General features: G+C 38.1%; 1 protein-coding gene across 1 annotated transcript in view; it reads right to left on the bottom strand.

Annotated features, from left to right (window-relative positions):
* WNK2 (WNK lysine deficient protein kinase 2) overlaps positions 1–22,931 on the bottom strand; it is a 331,019-nt gene that overhangs the window by 86,906 nt on the left and 221,182 nt on the right. The window contains exon 21 of the mRNA XM_053720758.1: positions 5,144–5,736. Within this exon, the coding sequence (XP_053576733.1) occupies positions 5,144–5,736 (593 nt within the window). The remainder of the gene's footprint in view (positions 1–5,143; positions 5,737–22,931) is intronic.

Raw genomic sequence — 22,931 nt, 5'->3', positions numbered from 1 at the left:
ACATAAGGGTTACAGGGCCTTAGTCTGATGAGGGCATGTGGCTGACATTAGGGTTACAGGGCCTTAGTCTGATGAGGGCATGTGACTGACATAAGGGTTACAGAGCCTTAGTCTGATGAGGGCATGTGACTGACATAAGGGTTACAGAGCCTTAGTCTGATGAGGGCATGTGGCTGACATTAGGGTTACAGGGCCTTGGTCTAATGAGGGAATGTGGCTGACATAAGGGTTACAGAGCCTTAGTCTGATGAGGGCATGTGGCTGACATTAGGGTTACAGGGCCTTAGTCTAATGAGGGCATGTGGCTGACATTAGGGTTACAGGGCCTTAGTCTAATGAGGGCATGTGGCTGACATTAGGGTTACAGGGCCTTAGTCTAATGAGGGCATGTGGCTGACATAAGGGTTGCAGGGCCTTAGTCTGATGAGGGCATGTGACTGACATAAGGGTTATAGAGCCTTAGTCTGATGAGGGCATGTGGCTGACATTAGGGTTACAGGGCCTTAGTCTAATGAGGGCATGTGACTGACATAAGGGTTACATGGCCTTAGTCTGATGAGGGCATGTGGCTGACATTAGGGTTACAGGGCCTTAGTCTAATGAGGGCATGTGGCTGACATTAGGGTTACAGGGCCTTAGTCTAATGAGGGCATGTGGCTGACATGAGGGTTACAGGGCCTTAGTCTAATGAGGGCATGTGGCTGACATAAGGGTTACAGAGCCTTAGTCTAATGAGGGCATGTGACTGACATAAGGGTTACATGGCCTTAGTCTGATGAGGGCATGTGGCTGACATTAGGGTTACAGGGCCTTAGTCTAATGAGGGCATGTGGCTGACATTAGGGTTACAGAGCCTTAGTCTAATGAGGGCATGTGGCTGACATGAGGGTTACAGGGCCTTAGTCTAATGAGGGCATGTGGCTGACATAAGGGTTACAGGGCCTTAGTCTAATGAGGGCATGTGACTGACATAAGGGTTACAGAGCCTTAATCTGATGAGGGCATGTGGCTGACATAAGTGGCTATGGGGCCTTAGGGTTAGATGGGGGCATATCATTGACATTGGGTAACAAGTCTGGTAATTCTGTATTTTTTATGGTGCATAATATCATTTAAATTGTGAGAAATGAGAATTGTCATACATAACATTCTTTAATGCCCAATTTAACCCCTTAATGACCAATGTACCCTGTATGTCACTGGTCGTTAAGGGTTTTTTCAGGACATTATAGCACAAGTCTAGCAAGAACACGCTATTAATGCCCTCCCTCCAGCAGGCTTTGTTGAATAGAGCAGTTTCAAAGCTGGTGGCAAGACTGCGCTATAAAACAATCAAGTCCCAAAAAAAGGCCAGTGACATACAGGGTACGTCGCTGGTCCTTAAGGGGTTAAGATGCAATAGGTTCTGAAGCGATTTCAGAGCCAGCTGAGTCTAATACAAGTTAACAGCAAATTTAAACAATAACACTAATTAAACTCAATTAAAAAAGTGAGAAACAAAATTGTAGTTCTATGAAAATCACTTCACTTTTGTTTCTTTAAAGGGACACTGAACCCAAAAAATGTCTTCGTTCTCTTGCTATCTTTATTTGAAAAAGAAGGTATCTAAGATTTTTTTTGTTTCAGACTCTGGACAGCACTTGTTTATTGGTCGGTTAAATTAATCCACCAATCAACAAGATCAGCCCAGGTTGTTCATCAAAAATGGGCCGGCATCTAAACTTACATTCTTGCTTTTCAAATAAAGAAACCAAGAGAATGAAGAAAATTTGATAATAGGAGTAAATTAGAAAGTTGCTTAAAATTGCATGCGCTATCTGAATCGCGAAGGAAAAAATTTGGGTTCAGCGTCACTTTAATTATTTTACTTGACAGAACAATGACTAGAAGACAGAACTGTGGAAAAGTGAGTATGATTCACAGCTGCAGGCGATTAGGATTAGGTATGTAGCACGACAAATCTCCACCACTGAATATTTTAGTCATAACATTTATCTACTATTTCAAAATGATGGTTTTGTGGGAAGCAGAACAAATGTAAGATAAGCTGACTACTAAACTATACAGCTGCGTCTCTGGGTTTTAGTTGCAAACTAAATGATGATACCGTATCCAAAACGTAAAGGACCACTCAATGCAGTAGAAGTGCATAATAAAAAGACAATGATTTAACACCTACTCTGAATTTTAACCTTTTACCGCCGCTATATTCCGTCACAATGGCGCTGGGCTTTAAAGCAGTTATGACGGAATACAACGTCATAACCAATGGCTGTCCTGAAGCCTACTGCGCTTGCAGGATTTGATAGCGGTCTGGAGGGTGTTCCTACCATCATAGGGACGCCCCCCAGACCCGATCCCATCATTGAAATCTTGCGATCGTTTGCACGATCTCGTGATTTCAAATTTGCCTACATCGGAACGTGTAGATTTTATAACCCGGTCATGAAAGGGTTAAATAAGCAGTATATTTATTTTCTGACAAATTTATTTTTCTCCCATTTTCTGCCCCCCATCAGCCAATCACAGACTAGTATACGTATACCCTGTAAGCTTTTGCACGTGCTCAGTAGGATCTTGATCCTCAAAAAGTTTGAATAGAAAAAGACTGTACAAAATTTGATAATGCATGTAAATTGGAAAGTGTCTTAAAACTGCTGCTCTATCTGAATCATAAAACTTTATTTTGACTTGAGTGCCCCTTTAACACTGCTAACCCTTTGCGGGGGTTAAACACAGACGTGCACATTTGCTAGTGCTTAAGCTAATTGCTTTAAAACACATAACTTTAAAAGGCCCCAACATCAAATGCTATCTCCAGAGGAGTAAATAACTATTGGGACCTAGCTTAAAATGACAGGATACCCTTTTTTCATGATTCAGACAGAGCATGCAATTTTAAACAAGTTTCCAATTTACTTCCATTATCAATTTTGCTTTAGTCTCTTGGTATTCTTTGTTGAAAGTGCAGTATTGCACTACTTGGAGCTAGCTGGAAACACTGGGTCAGCCAATGACAAATCAAAAGCTAGCTGCCAGTAGTGATTTTGCCACTCCTGATCCTCTTAAAGGGACAGTTTACTCAAAAATGTTCTCCACTTTAATTTGTTCCCAATAATCCACTTTACCTGCTGTAGTGTATTAAATTGTTTACAAGTAGCTCCTTTACCCTTATATTGGCATTTGAAATAGTTGATTTAGCATGTGGTATCCCCACCTATTCTGAAAGTTTGTGGCCGCAGGTCCAAGCTATAGATAAACTGTGTAAACACAGCCAGCAGAAGAAATTACACTAGCAGTGGGATATAGCAGAGATAAGGTAATACAATGTTGATTTGACATTGTTCTCTCCAAGTACTGGTGATTGTTTTATAGACAGATATAAGATAAAGAAGCAGGTATATTTACACAATGTGATAAAGTAATGAGATCTGATTATACCTATAAGCTCAACCCATTTTATTAGGTTGTGGCTTCAAAACACAAAATCAGAGCTTTAATATACACACAAAAAACTTAAAAAGCACATTTTCATACATTTTTTACTCTGCAGTTGTTAAAAAAGCAATTGTAAACACATTAAGGGAAAACTATTTTTCAGTATACTGTCCCTTTAAGCAAAGGATACCAAGAGCAAAGCAAACTAAATAGAAATAAATTGGAAATTTGTTTTAAATTGCATGCTCTATCTGAATCATGGAAGAAACATTTGGGGTTTTATATGCTTTTAACACTATCTGTTATGCCAATCACAAGAGGCATATTTGCATAGCCACCAATCAGCAGCTAGGTACCAGGATTTCATTGCTGTTCCTGAGCTTACCTAGATATGCTCATCAAAGAGTACCAAGAAAACAAAGTTAATTTAATAAAAGATAATAGATAAGTTAAATAGAAGTTAAATTGAAAAGTCTCCTAAAATTGCATGCTCTATCTCCACAGTTTAATCTTGACCTTCATATCTCTTTACAAAAACGTCTTTATTGGTTTATAGTTATTTGTTTGATCTTTATAATGTGACAAATATGGGATAAAACTAATTGTATTGAGTGTAATTTCCTGTAAAGTTTCTGCAATTTACTTTATTTAGGTTTGATTTGATGAGTAATAATCTGTCCTTACTATATGACGACCACTGTCTGCTGCTAACAAAACAATTAAATTACATAGGAAAACAATCGTATCTTTATGTGTGCTTTTTTATAAACCACTTAAAGTGAATGTAAACTCTAATGAATTAAAGGCCCGCTTCAAATACTCTTAAAAACTGGGGCACTTTAATTAATTAAAGTTTACAAAGATGCTTATTTTTTAAAATACCTACCTTTGCGTTATGGTAAACATAACGCCGATCCTCCGCCTGCAGCTCCTGCTGTGGTTAGCAGAACGATGAGGAATCCGGCTTCCTCCAATCATTGTGTGCCCCCTTTGGCGTCCTGCCCGTGGGGCAATGCAACGGATTGGAGGAAGCGGGATTTGTCATCTATGTGCTAATGAAAGCAGCAGATGTTGATGGAGGATTGGCGTTATGCTTACCATAACACAATGTTAAGTACTTTAAAAAAAAATAAGCATCTTTGTAAACTTTAATTAAAGTGCCCCCGTTTTTTAGATTGGCTTTTAATTCATTAAAGTTTACATTCACTTTAAGCAACTCAAATTTTACATTATGAACTCTTACAAAGGCAATTTAAAATGTAATAATAATAATAAATAAATAAAAAAATCTATAAAGAAAACTATATGCTTATGAGGCACTTCCATATATCCACTTATAAGTCTGTGGGAAGTTACCTTATATATTTATTAAATAAATCAATCTAACCCTTCTCTGGCCTTTTTAAATAATAAAAAAAAATATAGATTCAATAGTTCTCTTTCCTACACTACACAATTTTGAGTCTATAATTGCCAATCCCATCCCCAAAAAACTGCCATTGGTTTAAAAGAAAACTTTGCTGGACTATAGATTTCTTGTAAATCAATAAAAAATTTTTTTATCTACATAAGTATAGGGAAGATGAACCTTTAATCTATTTGGGTTTCTTAGGGCAGGTTTGGGATAACTGCTTTATGCTACATACTTTTTTTTTTTAAATAATCGTAGGTTGTAAAACACTACATTTTTTAATCGCATACATACTTTTCCCGAAGACTCTGTAATTCTTTCTTGATATCTGAATCTTCAATCTCCGAGTCATTATCACTGCTCACATATGAAGACTGCGAGTGAAAAGACGTGACATTGATTGAAGGGATTTTCATTGGTTGGCAACTGGAAGATTCCGGACTGTGTGTGCTAATTTTTCCTGATCGATGCAAGAAGGCCGCTGCTTTTTTCATAAAGTCCGTAGTGCCTCCTCTGCTTGGTGTTGATGGTTGACCATCTTTGGACTTAGAGAGAGGAACTTCATCACCAGAATCACTGGAAACATGCCCACAGAAAAGAGAGTTTATAGGTGATGAGGTATGGGCACGCGGAACAGAGGTCCTTACGGGCTGAGAAGGAATCTGGTCCAGGTAAACATCAGGAGGTGCTGAAAACCTTTGATAATTTGGTAACATAACTGTTGCATCATCTTCTGTGCTTATTACTGAGAATCTGCCAATTGTTTTAGGGGACATTTCAGAACCTTCCGTTTTAGATTTTGGAGAGACACAATCAGTCCTTCTTTCTTTGGATGTTGCATCACAAGAATCTCTCCTTTTTAAATGTGCTGGTAACTTGGTTTGACCCTATTTGGAAACATAAATAATTAATATTGAACACTGAACACATACCATATCACTGTGTATAATAGATTTGCTTATATACACATTAAAATACAAAATAATATTTATTTCTGGTTAAAAATACATTTTACCTTCAGTGGGTGATAAAATATCTTTAGTAACATTTAAATAACAGGAAAAAAAAAGTTCACCTTGACATGTGTTCTAATTTTCAAAAGTTTCAACTTAACAAATGTTACATTTCAAATTAGTTTTTATTAGCTTTTTTTTCATAAATCATCTTAAATAGTTGCTTATAGACATTTTACCCTTAATGATATTGATGAAAACCAATACAACACATTTTATCCTTTAGACTGCAAAATTCATGACCAATAGATTTAATGGAAGTAGGCCATAAATGATGTCATTACTAATTATGTTTAGCACTCCGGAAGATGAATTTATTGCAAAGTTTGATGACAGGATTTGGAAGCTCTTCAATTTAGTAACAATAAAAATATAATAAAAGCTCAGAGAATACTACAGGCCAGCTTTTGTATCTTCTATATAAAATATAATTACAGATTTAAGTACCCACACAATATATGTAGTCATTTAAATTCAGTTTATCTTTTCTCCAGGTACTACTACATACAGTTTCACTCATTGCTCTGTATATCCGATACACAGTTGCTAAAGTGCTGTAAATTGTATTGGTCTTTGTTTTCTGTGTGAGCTGCATAAATATTTAAATTACAATTTTTTGTTGTGATAAATGTGTATTTATTAATCTTTGTACTCGTCTCAAAGAAAAATAATCCATAGAATATTTGTGCACAATACATACATAAAAGAAAGCTCTTTCATGTAGGACCCCCCCCCCCCCTCTTTCTGCATTTATTTGTTCTGTTTGTTTTCTATAATTAGAAATCCCTATGTACCTCTACTCATCAGCACTACAATGTTTGGAAGCACTTTACAAACAAAGATAATAATAGCAATACAATGTTGATTAATATATACACAGGATGGTTGGTTATTAAAAAAAAAAAAAAAAAGAACCCCCTCACACAAAAACAGGGATTCTGAAATAAGTTGATAATATATCTGACAGCTAATAGATGCAAGATTATAAAAAAAGCAAATTATTATTAAAAAAATTATTATGTTTTTCTAACAAAAATATGCCTCTCTCAATAAGTAGGGCTCAATTATCTAAAGCTCTCTGTTCAAATGAGATGATCTAAAATGATCCCCCTGTAGTGCGAGATCCCTCACAAGATTCTAAAAAAAGCTTTTTTTTTAAATTGAAATTTAAAAAATTTTGATTACACTTTGAAAGTTTTTGTGTAACTATAAATGAATTACAATCATGCTTTGCATATTTCTGTGTATCTTTTACAAATGACATTGCACTTTATATTTGTTATATTTGTGATAAACCTGACAGTTTCAGAAAGTGAAAGACCAGGGGAATTCATTGGGTAATCATTTGTGATTTGTGGTTTAAATCTGGAGGTCTCAATCATGAGCAATTAAGTATTTTTTGGGCCTTCCTAACAAATAATTAAAAGTATGTCCTGGGAAATGTATTTCGTCCACTAATGTTAGCAGATTTGTTAATGTCTTTAGTGGTAGAAAAAATGGAATCAAAATAAGCTTTTTCAACAATAATCTAATTTTTTGATGCAGACATTTCTAGAGTGGCTAAATACAAAATCGTGAACATTTTAATTAGAAAGTTGTGTCGTCAAATTCAGGAAATAAATATCTATAGCTACCTTTCGTACCAAGAATAAGTAGAAAAAGAATTTCAACAGCTGAACGCTGATGATGTTTACAATTTAACAAAAAAGCAAACAATTGGATGGATTAAAAAAAAATTTTTTTGTGTGCATTATATTGTAATGTAGGCGCGTCTCCTGCGATTCTAAAATTCTTTGAGAACCCTAACAGTATTGACAAGAAATCTTAGATAATCTTGCCCTGATCAGAAAGATTTAGCAGGGGTCATCAGTTTTGGCCATCCAGAGATTTTGGAACTATATTTCCCATGATGCTCAGCCAGCTGAAATGCTGGCTAAGCATCATGGGAAATGTTCATAGGCATCTGATTTAGAGAATCAGGTCCTACGTTCCTACAAATATATCAAGCATTGCCTCCATTCATGGGACCTGAATTGCAACATCTTTTATTTGGATCACCTACTATGTTATATTGGAGAGTTGGATCACCCACTTTGTTACAGTCCTCTGAAATGGTTGCTGTTGAAGGCAGTTTTAGAAAATATTAAAAATGTGTTTTGAGTTTTGGACATAGAATATCATTCACAGGTTGGAAGTTTCTCAGTTACTATGACAGAAACAAGTATATTTATAACTTTATTGTTGATTTATCCATTGATGACAAATTAATATGGACACCAATAAAAAATAATTTATGTAAGAACTTACCTGATAAATTAATTTCTTTCATGGTGGCAAGAGTCCACGATTTGTTACATATGTAATATACATTCCTACCAGGAGGAGGCAACGTTTCCCAAACCTCAAAGCTTATAAATACCCCACCCACCTCACTCATATCTCAGTTTAACATATAGCCAGGAAGTGAGGTGTAAAAGATGGAGTATAAAAAAGCCATAAAAAAGGAACAGGAAAAAAGATGTGCTATGTTAAAACAACCCATAATAGGGAGAGGACCTATTACCTAATACCCAAGATGTGGAAGACCACGAGTAACAAAATAAAAAGGGATAAAATATAAACAGCTTTTTTATTGAAAATAATATCCAAAATAAAGTATTTTAATAACTAAAAAAAAACAAAGAAATTTGTATACACAACAGAATCAATGAGTGACCACTGCCAAAAGCTGCTTCTGAAGAGGCAAAAACATCAAAATTGTAAAATTTGGTAAAAAAGTATGCAAAGAAGACAAAGTGGCTGCTTTGCAGATTTGATCAACTGAAGCCTCATTCTTGAAAGCCCAAGATGTGGCAGCAGATCTCGTAGAATGAGCAGTAATTCTCTGAGGCGGAGACTGACCTGCTTCCAAATAAGCCTTGTGAATCAGAAGTTTTAACCAAGAGGCTAAAGAAATAGCAGAAGCTTTCTGACCCTTCCGTGAACCAGTAAAAATTACAAACTAGAAGACTTTCTGAAATCTTTGGTGGCAGCAACATAATATTTAAAAGCTTTGACAACATCCGAAGAATGTAAAGATTTTTCTCCATCATTTTTAGGATTAGGACACAAAGAGGGAACAACAATTTCCCCTGTTAATGTTGTCATAATTAACATCCTTTGGCAAGAATTTTAAAGTAGTCTGCAAAACTGCTTTGTCTTGATGAAAAATCAAGTAAGGTGTTTCACAAGAAAGAGCGGATAATATTGAAACTCTTCTAACAGAAGAGATAGCTTAAAGAAACAGAACAGTTTAAAGAATGTAGGAGAGATAGATTTAATTACAGGTTTTATTGTAGATAAGTCCTGAACAAAACAATGAATGTCTGGAAGATTAGCAATCTTTCAGTGAAACATGACAGAAAGGGCAGAAATCTGTCCTTTCAAAAGTACTGGCATATAAATCCTTATCTAAACCATCTTGAAGAAACTGAAGAATTCTAAATGCATGCCAAGAAAAAATATGAGTAGAACAACAGGAGATATAAGTTTTCCAATCAAGACATTTTCCCGGAAACAGGTTTTCTTGCTTGTATCATAGTATTAATTACAGAGTCTGAAAAACCTCTGTGACTGAGAACTAGGCGTTCAATCTCCACGCCATTAAGTTCAGAGATTTTAAGTCTCGATGATAGAAGGGACCTTGAGACAGAAGGTCTGGTCTTAGAGGAAGATGCCATGGCGGGTAGCTGGAAATCCAAACTAGATCTACATACCAGATCCTGAGAGGCCACACAGGGGCTATCAGAAGTACAGATGATTGTTCCATCTTGATCTTTGAAATCACTCTGGGTAGTAGAACTAGGAGGAGGAAATATATAAGCATATTGGAATGACCAAGGGACTGCTAGAGCATCCATCATTACTGCTTGAGGATTCCTTGACCTTGCAAGGTATCTTGGAAGTTTCTTGTTCAGACGAGAGGCTAAAAAGATCTATTTGTGGAAGACCCCAGATCTGAACAATTTGTAAGAATACATCCTGAGTGAGAGACCATTCCCCCGGGTGTAATGACTGACGGCTGAGATAATCTGCCTCCCAGTTGTCCACACCTGGTATGTGAATTGCAGTGTTGAGACAGGAATTGGTCTCTGCCCAAGAAAGTATCAGAGATACTTCTTTCATGGCTAGGTAACCGAGTTCCCCCTTGATGATTGACATACAGTATGGCACAAACGAACGTTCCATTAGAATTTTGGAAATCACTTTTGGAAGAAGAACTAGAGGAGGAAAGATATAGGCAGGATGATAATTCCAAGGAAGCGACAACGCGTCCACTACTTCCGCCTGAGGATCCATGGATCTGGACAGATACCTGGGAAGTTTCTTGTTTAGATGAGAGGCCATCAGATCTATTTCTGGAAGTCCCCAGATTTGAACAATCTGAAGAAAAACCTCTGGGTGAAGGGACCATTCGCCCAGATGTAACGTCTGGCGACAGAGATAATCCGCTTCCCAATTGTCTACACCTGGGATGTGAACCGCAGAGATTAGACAGGAGCTGGATTCCGCCCATACAAGTATCCGAGATACTTCTTTCATAGCCTGAGGACTGTGAGTCCCACCCTGATGATTGACATATGCCACGGTTGTGACATTGTCTGTCTGAAAACAAATAAACGATTCTCTCTTCAGAAGAGGCCAGAACTGAAGAGCTCTGAAAATCGCACGGAGTTCCAAAATGTTGATTGGTAATCTCGCCTCCTGAGATTCCCAAACCCCCTGCGCTGTCAGAGAGCCCCATACAGCTCCCCAACCTGACAGACTCGCATCTGTTGAGATCACAGTCCAGGTTGGACGAACAAAAGAAGCCCCTTGAACTAAACGATGGTGATCTATCCACCACGTCAGAGAGTGTCGTACATTGGGATTTAAGGATATTAACCCCTTAAGGACCAGTGACGTACCCTGTATGTCACTGGCCTTTTTTTGGGACTTGAATGTTTTATAGCACGGTCTTGCCACCAGTGTTGAGATTGCTCTATTCCACAAAGCCTGCTTGAGGGAGGGTATTAATAGCGTGTTCTTGCTAGACTTGTGCCATTATGTCCTGAAAAAACCCTTAACGACCAGTGACATACAGGGTACATTGTGGTCATTAAGGGGTTAATTGTGATATCTTTGTAAAATCCCTGCACCATTGGTTCAGCATACAAAGCTGAAGAGGTCGCATGTGAAAACGAGCAAAGGGGATCGCGTCCGATGCAGCAGTCATGAGACCTAGAATTTCCATGCATAAAGCTACCGAAGGGAATGATTGAGACTGAAGGTTTCGACAGGCTGAAACCAATTTCAGACGTCTCTTTACTGTTAGAGACAAGGTCATGGACACTGAATCTATTTAAAAACCCAAAAAGGTTACCTTTGTCTGAGGAATCAACAAACTCTTTGGTAAATTGATCCTCCAACCATGTCTTTGAAGAAACGACACAAGTTGATTCGTATGAGATTCTGCAGAATGTGAAGACTGAGCAAGTACCAAGATATCGTCCAAATAAGGAAATACCGCAATACCCTGTTCTCTGATTACAGAAAGAAGGGCGCCGAGAACCTTTGAAAAGATCCTTGGAGCTGTTGCTAGGCCAAACGGAAGGGCCACAAACTGGTAATGCTTGTCTAGAAAAGAGAATCTCAGAAACTGAAAGTGATCTGGATGAATCGGAATATGAAGATATGCATCCTGTAAATCTATTGTGGACATATAATGCCCTTGCTGAACAAAAGGCAGAATAATCCTTATAGTTACCATTTTGAATGTTGGTATCCTTACATAACGATTCAATATCTTTAAATCCAGAACTGGTCTGAAGGAATTCTCCTTCTTTGGTACAATGAATAGATTTGAGTAAAACCCCAGACCCTGTTCCAGAACTGGAACTGGCACAATTACCCCAGCCAACTCGAGATCTGAAACACATTTCAGAAATGCCTGAGCCTTCACTGGATTTATTGGAATGCGAGAGAGAAAAAATCTCTTCGCAGGCGGCCTTACCTTGAAACCTATTCTGTACCCTTGTGAAACAATGCTCTGAATCCAAAGACTGTGAATCCAATTGATCCAAATGTCTTTGAAAAATCGTAACCTGCCCCCTACCAGCTGTGCTGGAATGAGGGCCGCACCTTCATGTGGACTTGGGAGCTGGTTTTGACTTTCTAAAAGGCTTGGATTTATTCCAGATTGGAGAAGGTTTCCAAACAGAAACCGTTCCTTTAGGGGAAGGGTCAGGCTTCTGTTCCTTATTCTGACGAAAGGAACAAAAACGATTAGCGGCCCTATATTTACCTTTAGATTTTTTGTCCTGAGGCAAAAAAGTTCCTTTCCCCCCGATAACAGTTGAAATTATTGAATCCAACTGGGAACCAAATAATTTATTACCTTGGAAAGAAAGAGAAAGCAAAGTTGACTTAGAAGACATATCTGCATTCCAAGTTTTAAGCCATAAAGCTCTTCTAGCTAAAATAGCTAAAGACATATACCTGACATCAACTCTAATGATATCAAAGATGGCATCACAAATAAAGTTATTAGCATGTTGAAGAAGTTTAACAATGCTATGAGCATTATGGTCTGATACTTGTTGTGCTAAAGCCTCCAACCAAAAAGTGGAAGCGGCAGCAACATCAGCCAAAGAAATAGCAGGTCTAAGAAGATTACCTGAACATAAATAAGCCTTCCTTAGAAAGGATTCAATCTTCCTATCTAAAGGATCCTTAAAGGAAGTACTATCTGCTGTAGGAATAGTAGTACGTTTAGCAAGAGTAGAGATAGCCCCATCAACTTTAGGGATTTTGTCCCAAAACTCTAACCTGTCAGATGGCACAGGATACAATTTCTTAAACCTTTGAGAAGGAGTAAATGAAGTACCCAGATTATTCCATTCCCTAGAAATTACTTCAGAAATAGCATCAGGGACAGGAAAAACTTCAGGAATAACTGTAGGAGGTTTAAAAACCGAATTTAAACGCTTAGTAGATTTAGTATCAAGAGGACTAGAATCCTCCATCTCTAATGCGATTAAAACTTCTTTAAGTAAAGAGCGAATAAATTCCATTTTAAATAAATATGAAGATTTATCAGTGTCAATATCTGAGACAGAATCCTCTGAACCAGAAATATCCTCATCAGAAACAGACAAATCAGAATGATGACCGTCATTTAAAAATTCATCTGAAAAATGAGAAGTTTTAAAAGACCTTTTACGTTTACTGGAAGGAGGAATAACAGACATAGCCTTCCTAATAGATTTAGAAACAAATTCTTTTATATTAACAGGAACATCCTGAGTATTAGACGTTGAAGGAACAGCAACAGGTAATGGTATATTACTAATGGAAATACTATCTGCATTAGCAAGCTTATCATGACATTCATCACAAACTACAGCCGGAGGAACAGTTACCACAAGTTTACAACAAATGCACTTAACTTTGGTAGAACCAGCATCAGGCAGCGTCTTTCCAGAAGTAGATTCTGATCCAGGGTCAATGTGAGACATCTTGCAATATGTAAAAGAAAAAACAACATATAAAGTAAAATTTATCAAATTCCTTAAATGACAGTTTCAGGAATGGGAAAAAAATGCCAATGAACAAGCCTCTAGCAACCAGAAGCAAAGAAGAATGAGACTGAAATAATGTGAAAAAAAGGTGGAGACAAGAATGACGCCCACATTTTTTAGCGCCAAAAAAGACGCCCACATTATTGGCGACTAAAAATTTTTGGTGCCAAGAATGACGCCACATCCGGTGACGCCGACATTTTTGGCGCAAAACGTCAAAAAAATGACGCAAACACGAACAACTTCCGGCGTCAAGTTTGACGCCGGAAATGACAAACAGAATTTTTTGCGCCAAAAAAGTCCGCGCCAAGAATGACGCAATAAATTGAAGCATTTTCAGCCCCCGCGAGCCTAACAGCCCACAGGGAAAAAAGTCAATAGAAACAATTTTTAAGGTAAGAAAAAAATGATTATTCATATGCATTATCCCAAATAATGAAACTGACTGTCTGAAATAAGGAATATTGATCATCCTGAATCATGGCAAATATAAGATTAAAGACATATATTTAGAACTTTATAAATAAAGTGCCCAACCATAGCTTAGAGTGTCACAAAAAATAAGACTTACTTACCCCAGGACACTCATCTACATATAGTAGATAGCCAAACCAGTACTGAAACGAGAATCAGTAGAGGTAATGGTACATAAGAGTATATTGTCGATCTGAAAAGGGAGGTAAGAGATGAATCTCTACGACCGATAACAGAGAACCTATGAAATAGATCCCGTAGAAGGAGACCATTGTATTCAAATAGGCAATACTCTCTTCACATCCCTCTGACATTCACTGCACACTGAGAGGAAAACCGGGCTCCAGCCTGCTGCGAAGCGCATATCAACGTAGAATCTAGCACAAACTTACTTCACCACCTCCACGGGAGGCAAAGTTTGTAAAACTGAATTGTGGGTGTGGTGAGGGGTGTATTTGTAGGCATTTTGAGGTTTGGGAAACTTTGCCCCTCCTGGTAGGAATGTATATCCCATACGTCACTAGCTCATGGACTCTTGCTAATTACATGAAAGAAACACTCTTATGCTTAAAGGGACATTCATTATACACTCATTTTTTCTTTGCATAAATGTTTTGTAGATGATCTATTTATATAGCCCATAAAGTTTTTTTTTTTTAAATAAATGTATAGTTTTGCTTATTTTTAAATAACATTGCTCTGATTTTCAGACTCCTAACCAAGCCCCAAAGTTTTATGTGAATACCGTCAGCTACCTTCTCCAGCTTGCTCCTGTTTGGGTAAAGGGTCTTTTCATATGCAAAAGAAGGGGGAGGGGGGTAGTGTCTTATTTGCCACTTGCAGTGGGCTTTCCAGCTACCTTTTCAACAGAGCCAAACTGACAGCTTCTAAGTAAGTTTTTAAACAGTTTTATACTGGATTTTTATATCAGTATCTGTGCATCTTATTCTTTATAGTAGTGTCTATTACATGCAGTTATATGAAAATGAGTGTATACTGTCCCTTTAAAAAGACTGAGGATTTAGGAAAAAGTCTTTGCAAAGATAATTAAATACTCCTAAATACACTTGTAAAAAGAGCTTTAAGTATAAAAATCTTATGTGGGTAAACATTAAGCCCCTTATAATATGGAGGCACTGAGGGATGTAGAGAGCATCTAAGGCCAAAATGTGGAAAATCGTTGCAAAAAAGTGTGTGAAAAAACTGCAAAAATTAGGTCATAGGGGGCGGGTTTAAAAAATAAAATAAAAAAATATTCGGAAGCGCGCTTGCCAGATTTCAATTGACCGGGTAAGGTAAGCAACAAGGTTTAAGAATGCATGTGCTCAAATCTTTAAACAAAAAAACCTTAGCGCATAGCAGCAGAATATAATTCCTCAAACACAATTTAGGCAAATATGTTTTTTAAGCAGAGAAATAAACTAAAGTCCCAGGGGTGTAATATATAAAAATAAAGCGATAAACTTTCTTGTAAAAAAAAGTGCCCAAATTAGTCAGGAGTGCCTTAGTAAAAAATTACACTTACCGTAATAAAGCAGACACTCGTCCACAAATGCAGGCTAAACCAGTGCTGAAACATTAGCAGAGGTACAGATATAGGAGTATGTAGAACCATAAAGGGAGGCAGGAGATGAATCCCTGTGACCGGTTTACAGATAGCCCCAAAAGAAGGTTTTAAACAGAGGTAGAACATAACTTTAGGCAAAAACTCCCTTAATGTCCCTCTGACAAGCATTGTAAGTCTGAGAGAAAAAAAAACCGGACTTCAATATACACTGAAGCACATCATACTTAACCACCTCCAAAGAAGGCAGCATTTAAACTGAGATATAAGCGAGGTGGGTGGGGTATTTATAGGCTTTGAGGTTTGGGAAGCTTTGCCGCCTCCTGGTAGAAATGTATATCCCATATGTAACAAATCGTGGACTCTCGCCACCTATATAAAAGAAATAAAAATGTCCATATAAATCTATTTTGCTAGTGGCCTCTGTAAACCTTGATATTTATAGCACACAGCAGACAGAACCACTAAAATCTGACTTGCTTAAACACTTCTCAGGTAATTCTATGGTGAATCACATGCACTTATCTATAACAGCCTTACCTTTTAATCCTTTATGAAATGTGACATTGTGTTTTGTATTCATATATTCATGGGACTTGTATGAAGTTATTAAATTCACTCTTGGATAATCAAATCACAACTTCACCTACTTCAGAGACCTTACTGCAGAGGACTGAGCATCTTGTTCGGTAAAATCCTTAATGCAGTTTTTTTTCTTCACCATCAGCTACTTAAGAAACACTTTACTGATATCAGACTGGACAAACTTTATAGCTGTAAAATCCCCCATAGATTGATGAACTGATATTAAAACAACCCTACTTTGTCCAAATATGATTGTTCGATGTCACCAAATTGTGGTCAACGTCAGACCACAGAGCCAAGATCTTTCTTAGGAGCCAGAGGTACCCTTGAACAGATAGATCTGATTGAATCTTGTCTTATTACCCGATAGTCTATGAGATTGTACAGGTTTAGAAATGTATTTGGCTGCTGCATTAATGGACCTACCCAACAGAGGGCACTGGTGCAATTTTTTTAGGACCCCAAAGGCAACATCGTAATAATAATATACCTGCTGTACTGTATAATGATTTTGGGATTGACAGACACATAACCTGAACTAATAAAAGGCTCCCCTGCATTAGGATTGTACACATTCTGTGCACACCTATATATTCTGGGTGCTATTTCTCCCCCAGACCTTGGGCCCTCTGTGCCCTGGACTGCTGAATATTAAATCTAGGTTAGGCTCTACTATGCACAGAAATTCACTATGAATTTGTTCCCCTTTCTGTGGTGAAATCAAGATGCCCCATATAGCTTTCTGCCAGAGAAGGTATCATTACGCAAATGTTATCCTACAGGGACTCTCTGAGCTCTTAAAGAGACAGTAAACTATTTTTTATTGTTTAAAAAGATAGATAATACCTTTATTACCCATTCCCCAGTTTTGCACAGAAAGCATGGTTATATTAATACACTTTTTACCTCTGTGATTACCTTGTATTTAAGCCTCTTCCGACAGGCCCCTGATCACATGACTTTTTATTTATTATCTATTGACTTGCATTTAAGCCAATTAGTGCAGTGTCATCCACAACCCACAGGTGTGAGCACAATGTTATCTATATGGCTCATATGAAGTACCACTCCCCTGTTGTGAAAAGCAAATAGAAAAGCATGTGATAAGAGGCTGTCTGTAGTTACTTAGAAACAGGAAGACATTTAGAGGTTTAAAGGTTTTTCTTTCATGATTCAGATAGAGCATGCACTTTTAAGCAACTTTCTTATTTACTCCTATTATCGATTTTTCTTCGTTCTCTTGCTATCTTTATTTTAAAAGCAGGAATGTGATGCATAGGAGCCGGCCCATTTTTGGTTGAGAACCTGGGTTATGCTTGCTTATTGGTGGGTAAATGTAAGCCTCCAATAAGCAAGCACTATCCTAGGTGCTGAACCTAAAATGGGCTGGCTCCTATGCATCACATTCCTGCTTTTAAAATAAAGATAGCAAGAGAACGAAGAAAAATTAAAAGGAGTAATTAGAAAGTTGCTTAAAATGTCATGCTCTATCTGGATCATGAAAGAAAAAATGTGGGTTCAGTGTCCCTTTAATATAACAATGTTGGTTGTGCAAAGCTGGGGAATGGGTAGTAAAGGCATTATCTTTTTAAACAATAACAATTTTGGTGTTGACTGTCCCTTTAAAATAGCATGTACTACATTATCATACAGAGCTCTCAAAGAGCATAGCTAGGGCAGTGCTCACCCCTACAGATCTTTCTCTAGAGTAGACATAAAAGAATCCCCCCCACCCACCCCCACAAGTTTAAAAAGGGACAGTAAACATCTTGTAATTACAAGTCATTCTTGTTGTCTTACTGTAGTTATCAGCCAAGTCTAAATATTGTTTATGCATGTTTAACATGAATTGGAAAGCCCACAATATTCAGAAAAAATTACAGTTAAAGAGAACAAAATAAATAAGGAGAGTATATTGCAAAGTTGTTTTACTACATGTAATTAAACAATATTAATATCTTGAGATGTTTAATGCCCCTTTAAACCTTTGCAAACCAATGCAGCCAAGAGTACTGCTGTATGTGTACAGAAAGGCGTCCCCTGATGAGTGCTTTTCTAGGGGATGAGTAAATTGGTAATGAAACAGATTTTCCAGGTTTCCCATTAGAAAAATGGGGTTCTAGAAAACTTTGTATACAAAATGTATGCTTTAAAATAACTTTCCTGTAAAAAAATAAAAAATAAATAATGCATACAAAATAGGAGTAATCTATGGCAGTGCTTCTCAATTCCAGTTCTCTGGACCCCTAACAGTCCAGATTTTCATGATATATGAACTAGCGCACATGTGAAATAGTCAGCTGATAGGTGAAAGCAGTTTAGTATCCATGGTTACTGTCTGATCAACTGTTTTGTTTCCCACCTGTTCAGATATCATGAAAATCTGGACTCAAGAGCCTTGAGGACTGGAATTAAAAAACACTGTTCTGTAGCAGGAGAAATGGCTTCAAGTCCTGCGACTTGAGAGATTTTATGGTCATGCTGCCACAAATAATTGAGTGATCATGTTGAAGAAAGGAAAATTAGATCATTATCATTTTTCAAAAAGTATGAGAGATAAAAAAAACTGCATCTTTTTCTACTTTTTTTGTTACAAATCCCATTCAAATTAACAAATACAACAATTAATAATGGAAAATAAGCACCCTGAGATTGTAATATAAAATCATTAATTATGCAGAATAATTTCATTATTTATTTTGCCCCCTTTTCCTATTTAAAGGGACAGTTTACAAAAAAATGTTCTCCCCTAATGATATAGTTTACCTGTTGGAGTATATTAAGTTGTTTACAAGTATTTCCTTCACCCTTATATTGGCATTTGAAAAGGTTAATTTAGCCTGTGCTGTCCCCATTCAGAAAGTTTCTGGCCTTAGGTCCAAACTATAAATAAGCTGTGTAAACACAACCAGCAGAATAAATTACACTCCCAATGGGGTATAGAAGAGATAAGGTAATAAAATGGTTATTTTCCATTGTTCTCTCCAAGTATTGGTCTTTGGTTTATGGACAGATATAAGATAAAGAAGCAGGTATTTACACAAGGTGAGAAAGTAATGAGATCTGATTATACCTACAGACTCAACCCATTTTATAAGGATATGGCTTTAAAACACAAAATCAGCTCATATGCACAAATAAATCTTAAAAAGTAAATTCTCATGCATTTTTTACTGGAAACACATTAAGGGAAAAACATTTTTTACAGTATACTGTCCCTTTAATCATTTCAATTGTGGGTTTTGCAGTTCTTAGGCTTCATAAGCCTAATTCTACCACATCTGACCCTATTTGGCTTCAACAGTGATACAAACACAAACCAATGGATGTTTTGCCAACATGACAGTGACTAGCTGTGTCTGCTTCAATAACAAGTCTACATTGGCTCCTCCAAAACAAGGCAAGTGGTAGGAGCTTGGCTATTGCATTTAAAGGGACACTAAACACATTTAATGCAAATACCATCTGAAGGAGAGTTACTGAACATGTGCAAACCAGTCAGCAATGGATTGTAGTGAAAGATAGATTTTAACATGGTGGCTTTTACCCAACGGGCTCCATTTATCAAGCTGCAGCTTTGGAGAACCTTCAGTGCAGCCAGTAGTTAAAGGGACAGTCTAGTCCAAAATAAACTTTCATGATTCAGATAGGGCATGTCATTTTAAACAACTTTCCAATTTACTTTTATCACCAATTTTGCTTTGCTCTTTTGGCATTTTTAGTTGAAAGCTAAACCTAGGAGGTTCATATGCTAATTTCTTAGACCTTGAAGGCCACCTCTTATCTAAAGTGCATTTTGACAGTTTTTTTTACCACTAAAGGGTGTTAGTTCATGAGTGCCATAACTGTGCTCATGCACGTTGAGTTACCTACGAGTCAGCACTGATATGGCTAAAATGCAAGTCTGTCAAAAGAACTGAAATAAGGGGGCAGTTTGCAGAAGCTTAGATACAAGATAATTACAGAGGTAAAATGTGTTTTAATATAGCTGTGATGGTTGTGCAAGACTGTGTAATGGATATTAAGGGGATTATCTATCTTTTAAAACAATAACAATTCTGGTGTAGACTGACCCTTTAAGAAGCAGTGGTTATCAGGGCTGCTTCTTAACCTATAGACCAGCTCTAAGCTGGTAGTTTTCAATCACCCAAGACTACTCTGAACAGCCAATCGAACCCTAGCTGTCCGGCGTTTGTTAAAGTGAAGGTAAACTTTGATGAATGAAAGCCCGTTTTTTAAAAATACTATTAAAAACAGAGGCACTTTCATTCATCAAAGTATACAAAGCAGCCGTTTTTATTAAAAACTTACCTCTCTTCTTTGCACAGCCAGAGCAGCTTCCCCCACCCGGAGATCCTCTCTTCACACGTCATCAATGACTAATCCAGCTTCCTCTAATCACGGCTTTCCCTCCAGGGTAGTCATTGCCTGAAGCCATGCCGTGATTGCAGAAAGCTGGATTAGTCATTGATGACGTGTGAAGAGAGGATCTCCGAGTGGGGGAAGCTGCTCTGGCTGTGAAAAAAAACAAAGGTAAGTTTTTAATCAAAACGGCTGCCTTTTAAACTTTGATGAATGAAAGTGCCCCTGTTTTTAATAGTATTTAAAAAAAACGAGCTTTCATTCATCAAAGTTTACCTTCACTTTAAACATGGCCCAATGTATTCATTCAAAACTGCAGAAAAATCTTGTAATTACAAGGTATTTATTGTCCCTTTAAATATAGTTACAATTCTGGGGCGGAGCTAGCTGTCAAGCAGAAAAGACGTCTCTGGAGTGAGCTCCCTGCTATATTTTAAATTATTACATAGATTGAGCCCAATACATAAATTTAATTAAGCAAGTAAGGAGGATTGAGCATTGTTAAAGACTTTTGGAGACACATAACACAGTGAGACTGTCTCAACATCTTGTTTCTCTCCTCTTTCTACCCTACGCTCTTCACTGGAGAAAGTTACCTCCGAGAACTCACCACTCCATTACCGGAGACCAGTGCTCATATCAGAGGTACCCTTGCTCTGGGGGCAAACAACTCTTTGCTCCGCTCCGGAGTCATTTAAGGCTCTCGCAAGAGAAAGTCAGACTTCTGTCGGCCTTGGAACCTGGAACACTGCAGTCCCTGTTTGCCACTCGGAAGTGTCAGCACCTTAACTGATCCATCTGTGGACTAGCGACATTGCCTCTGTGGGAGCTTACCGGATCTGGTCTGGACTGTGAGCCGCATCTGTGGGGAACGTATCAGGTAACGGCAGGGGCCTCTCTTCTGAAGTGCGCAACCATTTTTGGGCGCGAACATCCGCCATCTTTAATCCCTCTGTGCCGCACTTAACAGAACACATACCCTAAACTACAGGCCAGCAATCACGGTGTGTTCTACCTTGCTATCAGAACCCCTGACTTGTAACCCTATATGGACAAAACTAGAGAATTCTGGGCTGGGGAGCTGCACCATAGTCTAAGCCGCGCAGAGAGGAGGCAAGTGGCGCGAAAAGACGCCATCTTGGGGACAGCCTCGCATTTTATAAATATATAACGACTTTACTGGGGAGGACTGGTCCACTACAAAAATCTGTATCTGGTGGGAAAGGATAGTGGAAGCAGTGGCAGACCACATTGGGGGGCTCCTAATTAGGCTTGTGTATGTCTATGGCTTATAGTTAAAGGGACAGCATCTTAAAGTGACAAGTTGAATGTATATTTCTCACTTTTTATGTCAACCACACAAGCAAGATATTCATTGGGTCCCACAGATTTCAAGCACTACCATTAAAAGATAACAGTGCACACTAAGACAAAGTTACAAAAAGGGAAACACGCCATATTAAACTATGAACAGAAACTAAAGCTTACACAGCAGCTGGACACTTAAACATAACTCTCACTGCGCAACTACAGGGCCTGCTCACAGAGACTTTGTAGCTCCAGAACTTGAGGGATTTTCCATTGTTATCCCAGGAACACGCTAGATAATTTGCACTGTATTGCTTGATCTCAGACCTAGGGGAACACACTCTCCCCCCCCCTTTCCTGCCGCCCCGGTGGATGGTGGGTCATATCCCACTCTCCCTCTCTGTGATCGCCTTGTGAAGGCAACTTCCCTGGGGAGAGTGTGCTGGGATTTAGATCACCCACCGACTTGAGCCCTACCTAAGTCACTACAACAGAGGGGTGCAAACGGTTTTCCCCGGAGATTTGACGGCTGACTCCCTCGACATAGGAGTTACAAAATTGATCCTATACACCATTTAGAAGACTACCCACTATACTGTTGAACAACTCCTTAAGCTACCTGTTTAGTGTTGTATTCAGTTTCCTCACTTAACTCCAACTTGACAATATGTAATTGATGGAAGCAAAGTGAGGGGACACTTGTCTCTTCACATGCTACAAAGAGCCACAGCAGAACAGTATATGTCATTTAAATGAAGAAGAATCACTGCCACATGCCTTTCTACTATTTGAAATTACCTCAATCCTCTTGAAATAGTAACCCTGCCTGGGGGGGGGGGAGATAAAAAAAAGAAAAGGAAAGAAAACAGCCACTTCTGGGATTACCTTTCTCTTATATCTAAATCCTGAGGTGGAGAGAGGAGAGAGGGAGTACAGGGATATCTCGTCTACCTTAAAACACAGATACCAATTCCCAGCAAGACTCAAATATAGGCTGCTCTCTACAGCCACAGCAGCCGCTACAGTGAAATAATGACTACAAGAAAGGAGGGAAAGGGGAGAAAATAACAAATCCAAACACCTTCTACAGTGTCCTCTTTTTTCAAAGCTTCCCATCCATCTAAAGTCACCAAGGACATGGCAGGGGGAGATGAAACAGATCGACTCTCACCTCCAAC

The sequence above is a fragment of the Bombina bombina genome, chromosome 7 (genome assembly GCF_027579735.1).
Source record: "Bombina bombina isolate aBomBom1 chromosome 7, aBomBom1.pri, whole genome shotgun sequence".
Classification (NCBI taxonomy): Eukaryota; Metazoa; Chordata; class Amphibia; order Anura; family Bombinatoridae; genus Bombina; species Bombina bombina.
Note: the sequence above shows the minus strand (reverse complement) of the source record. Positions and strands in the feature narration are given on the sequence as shown.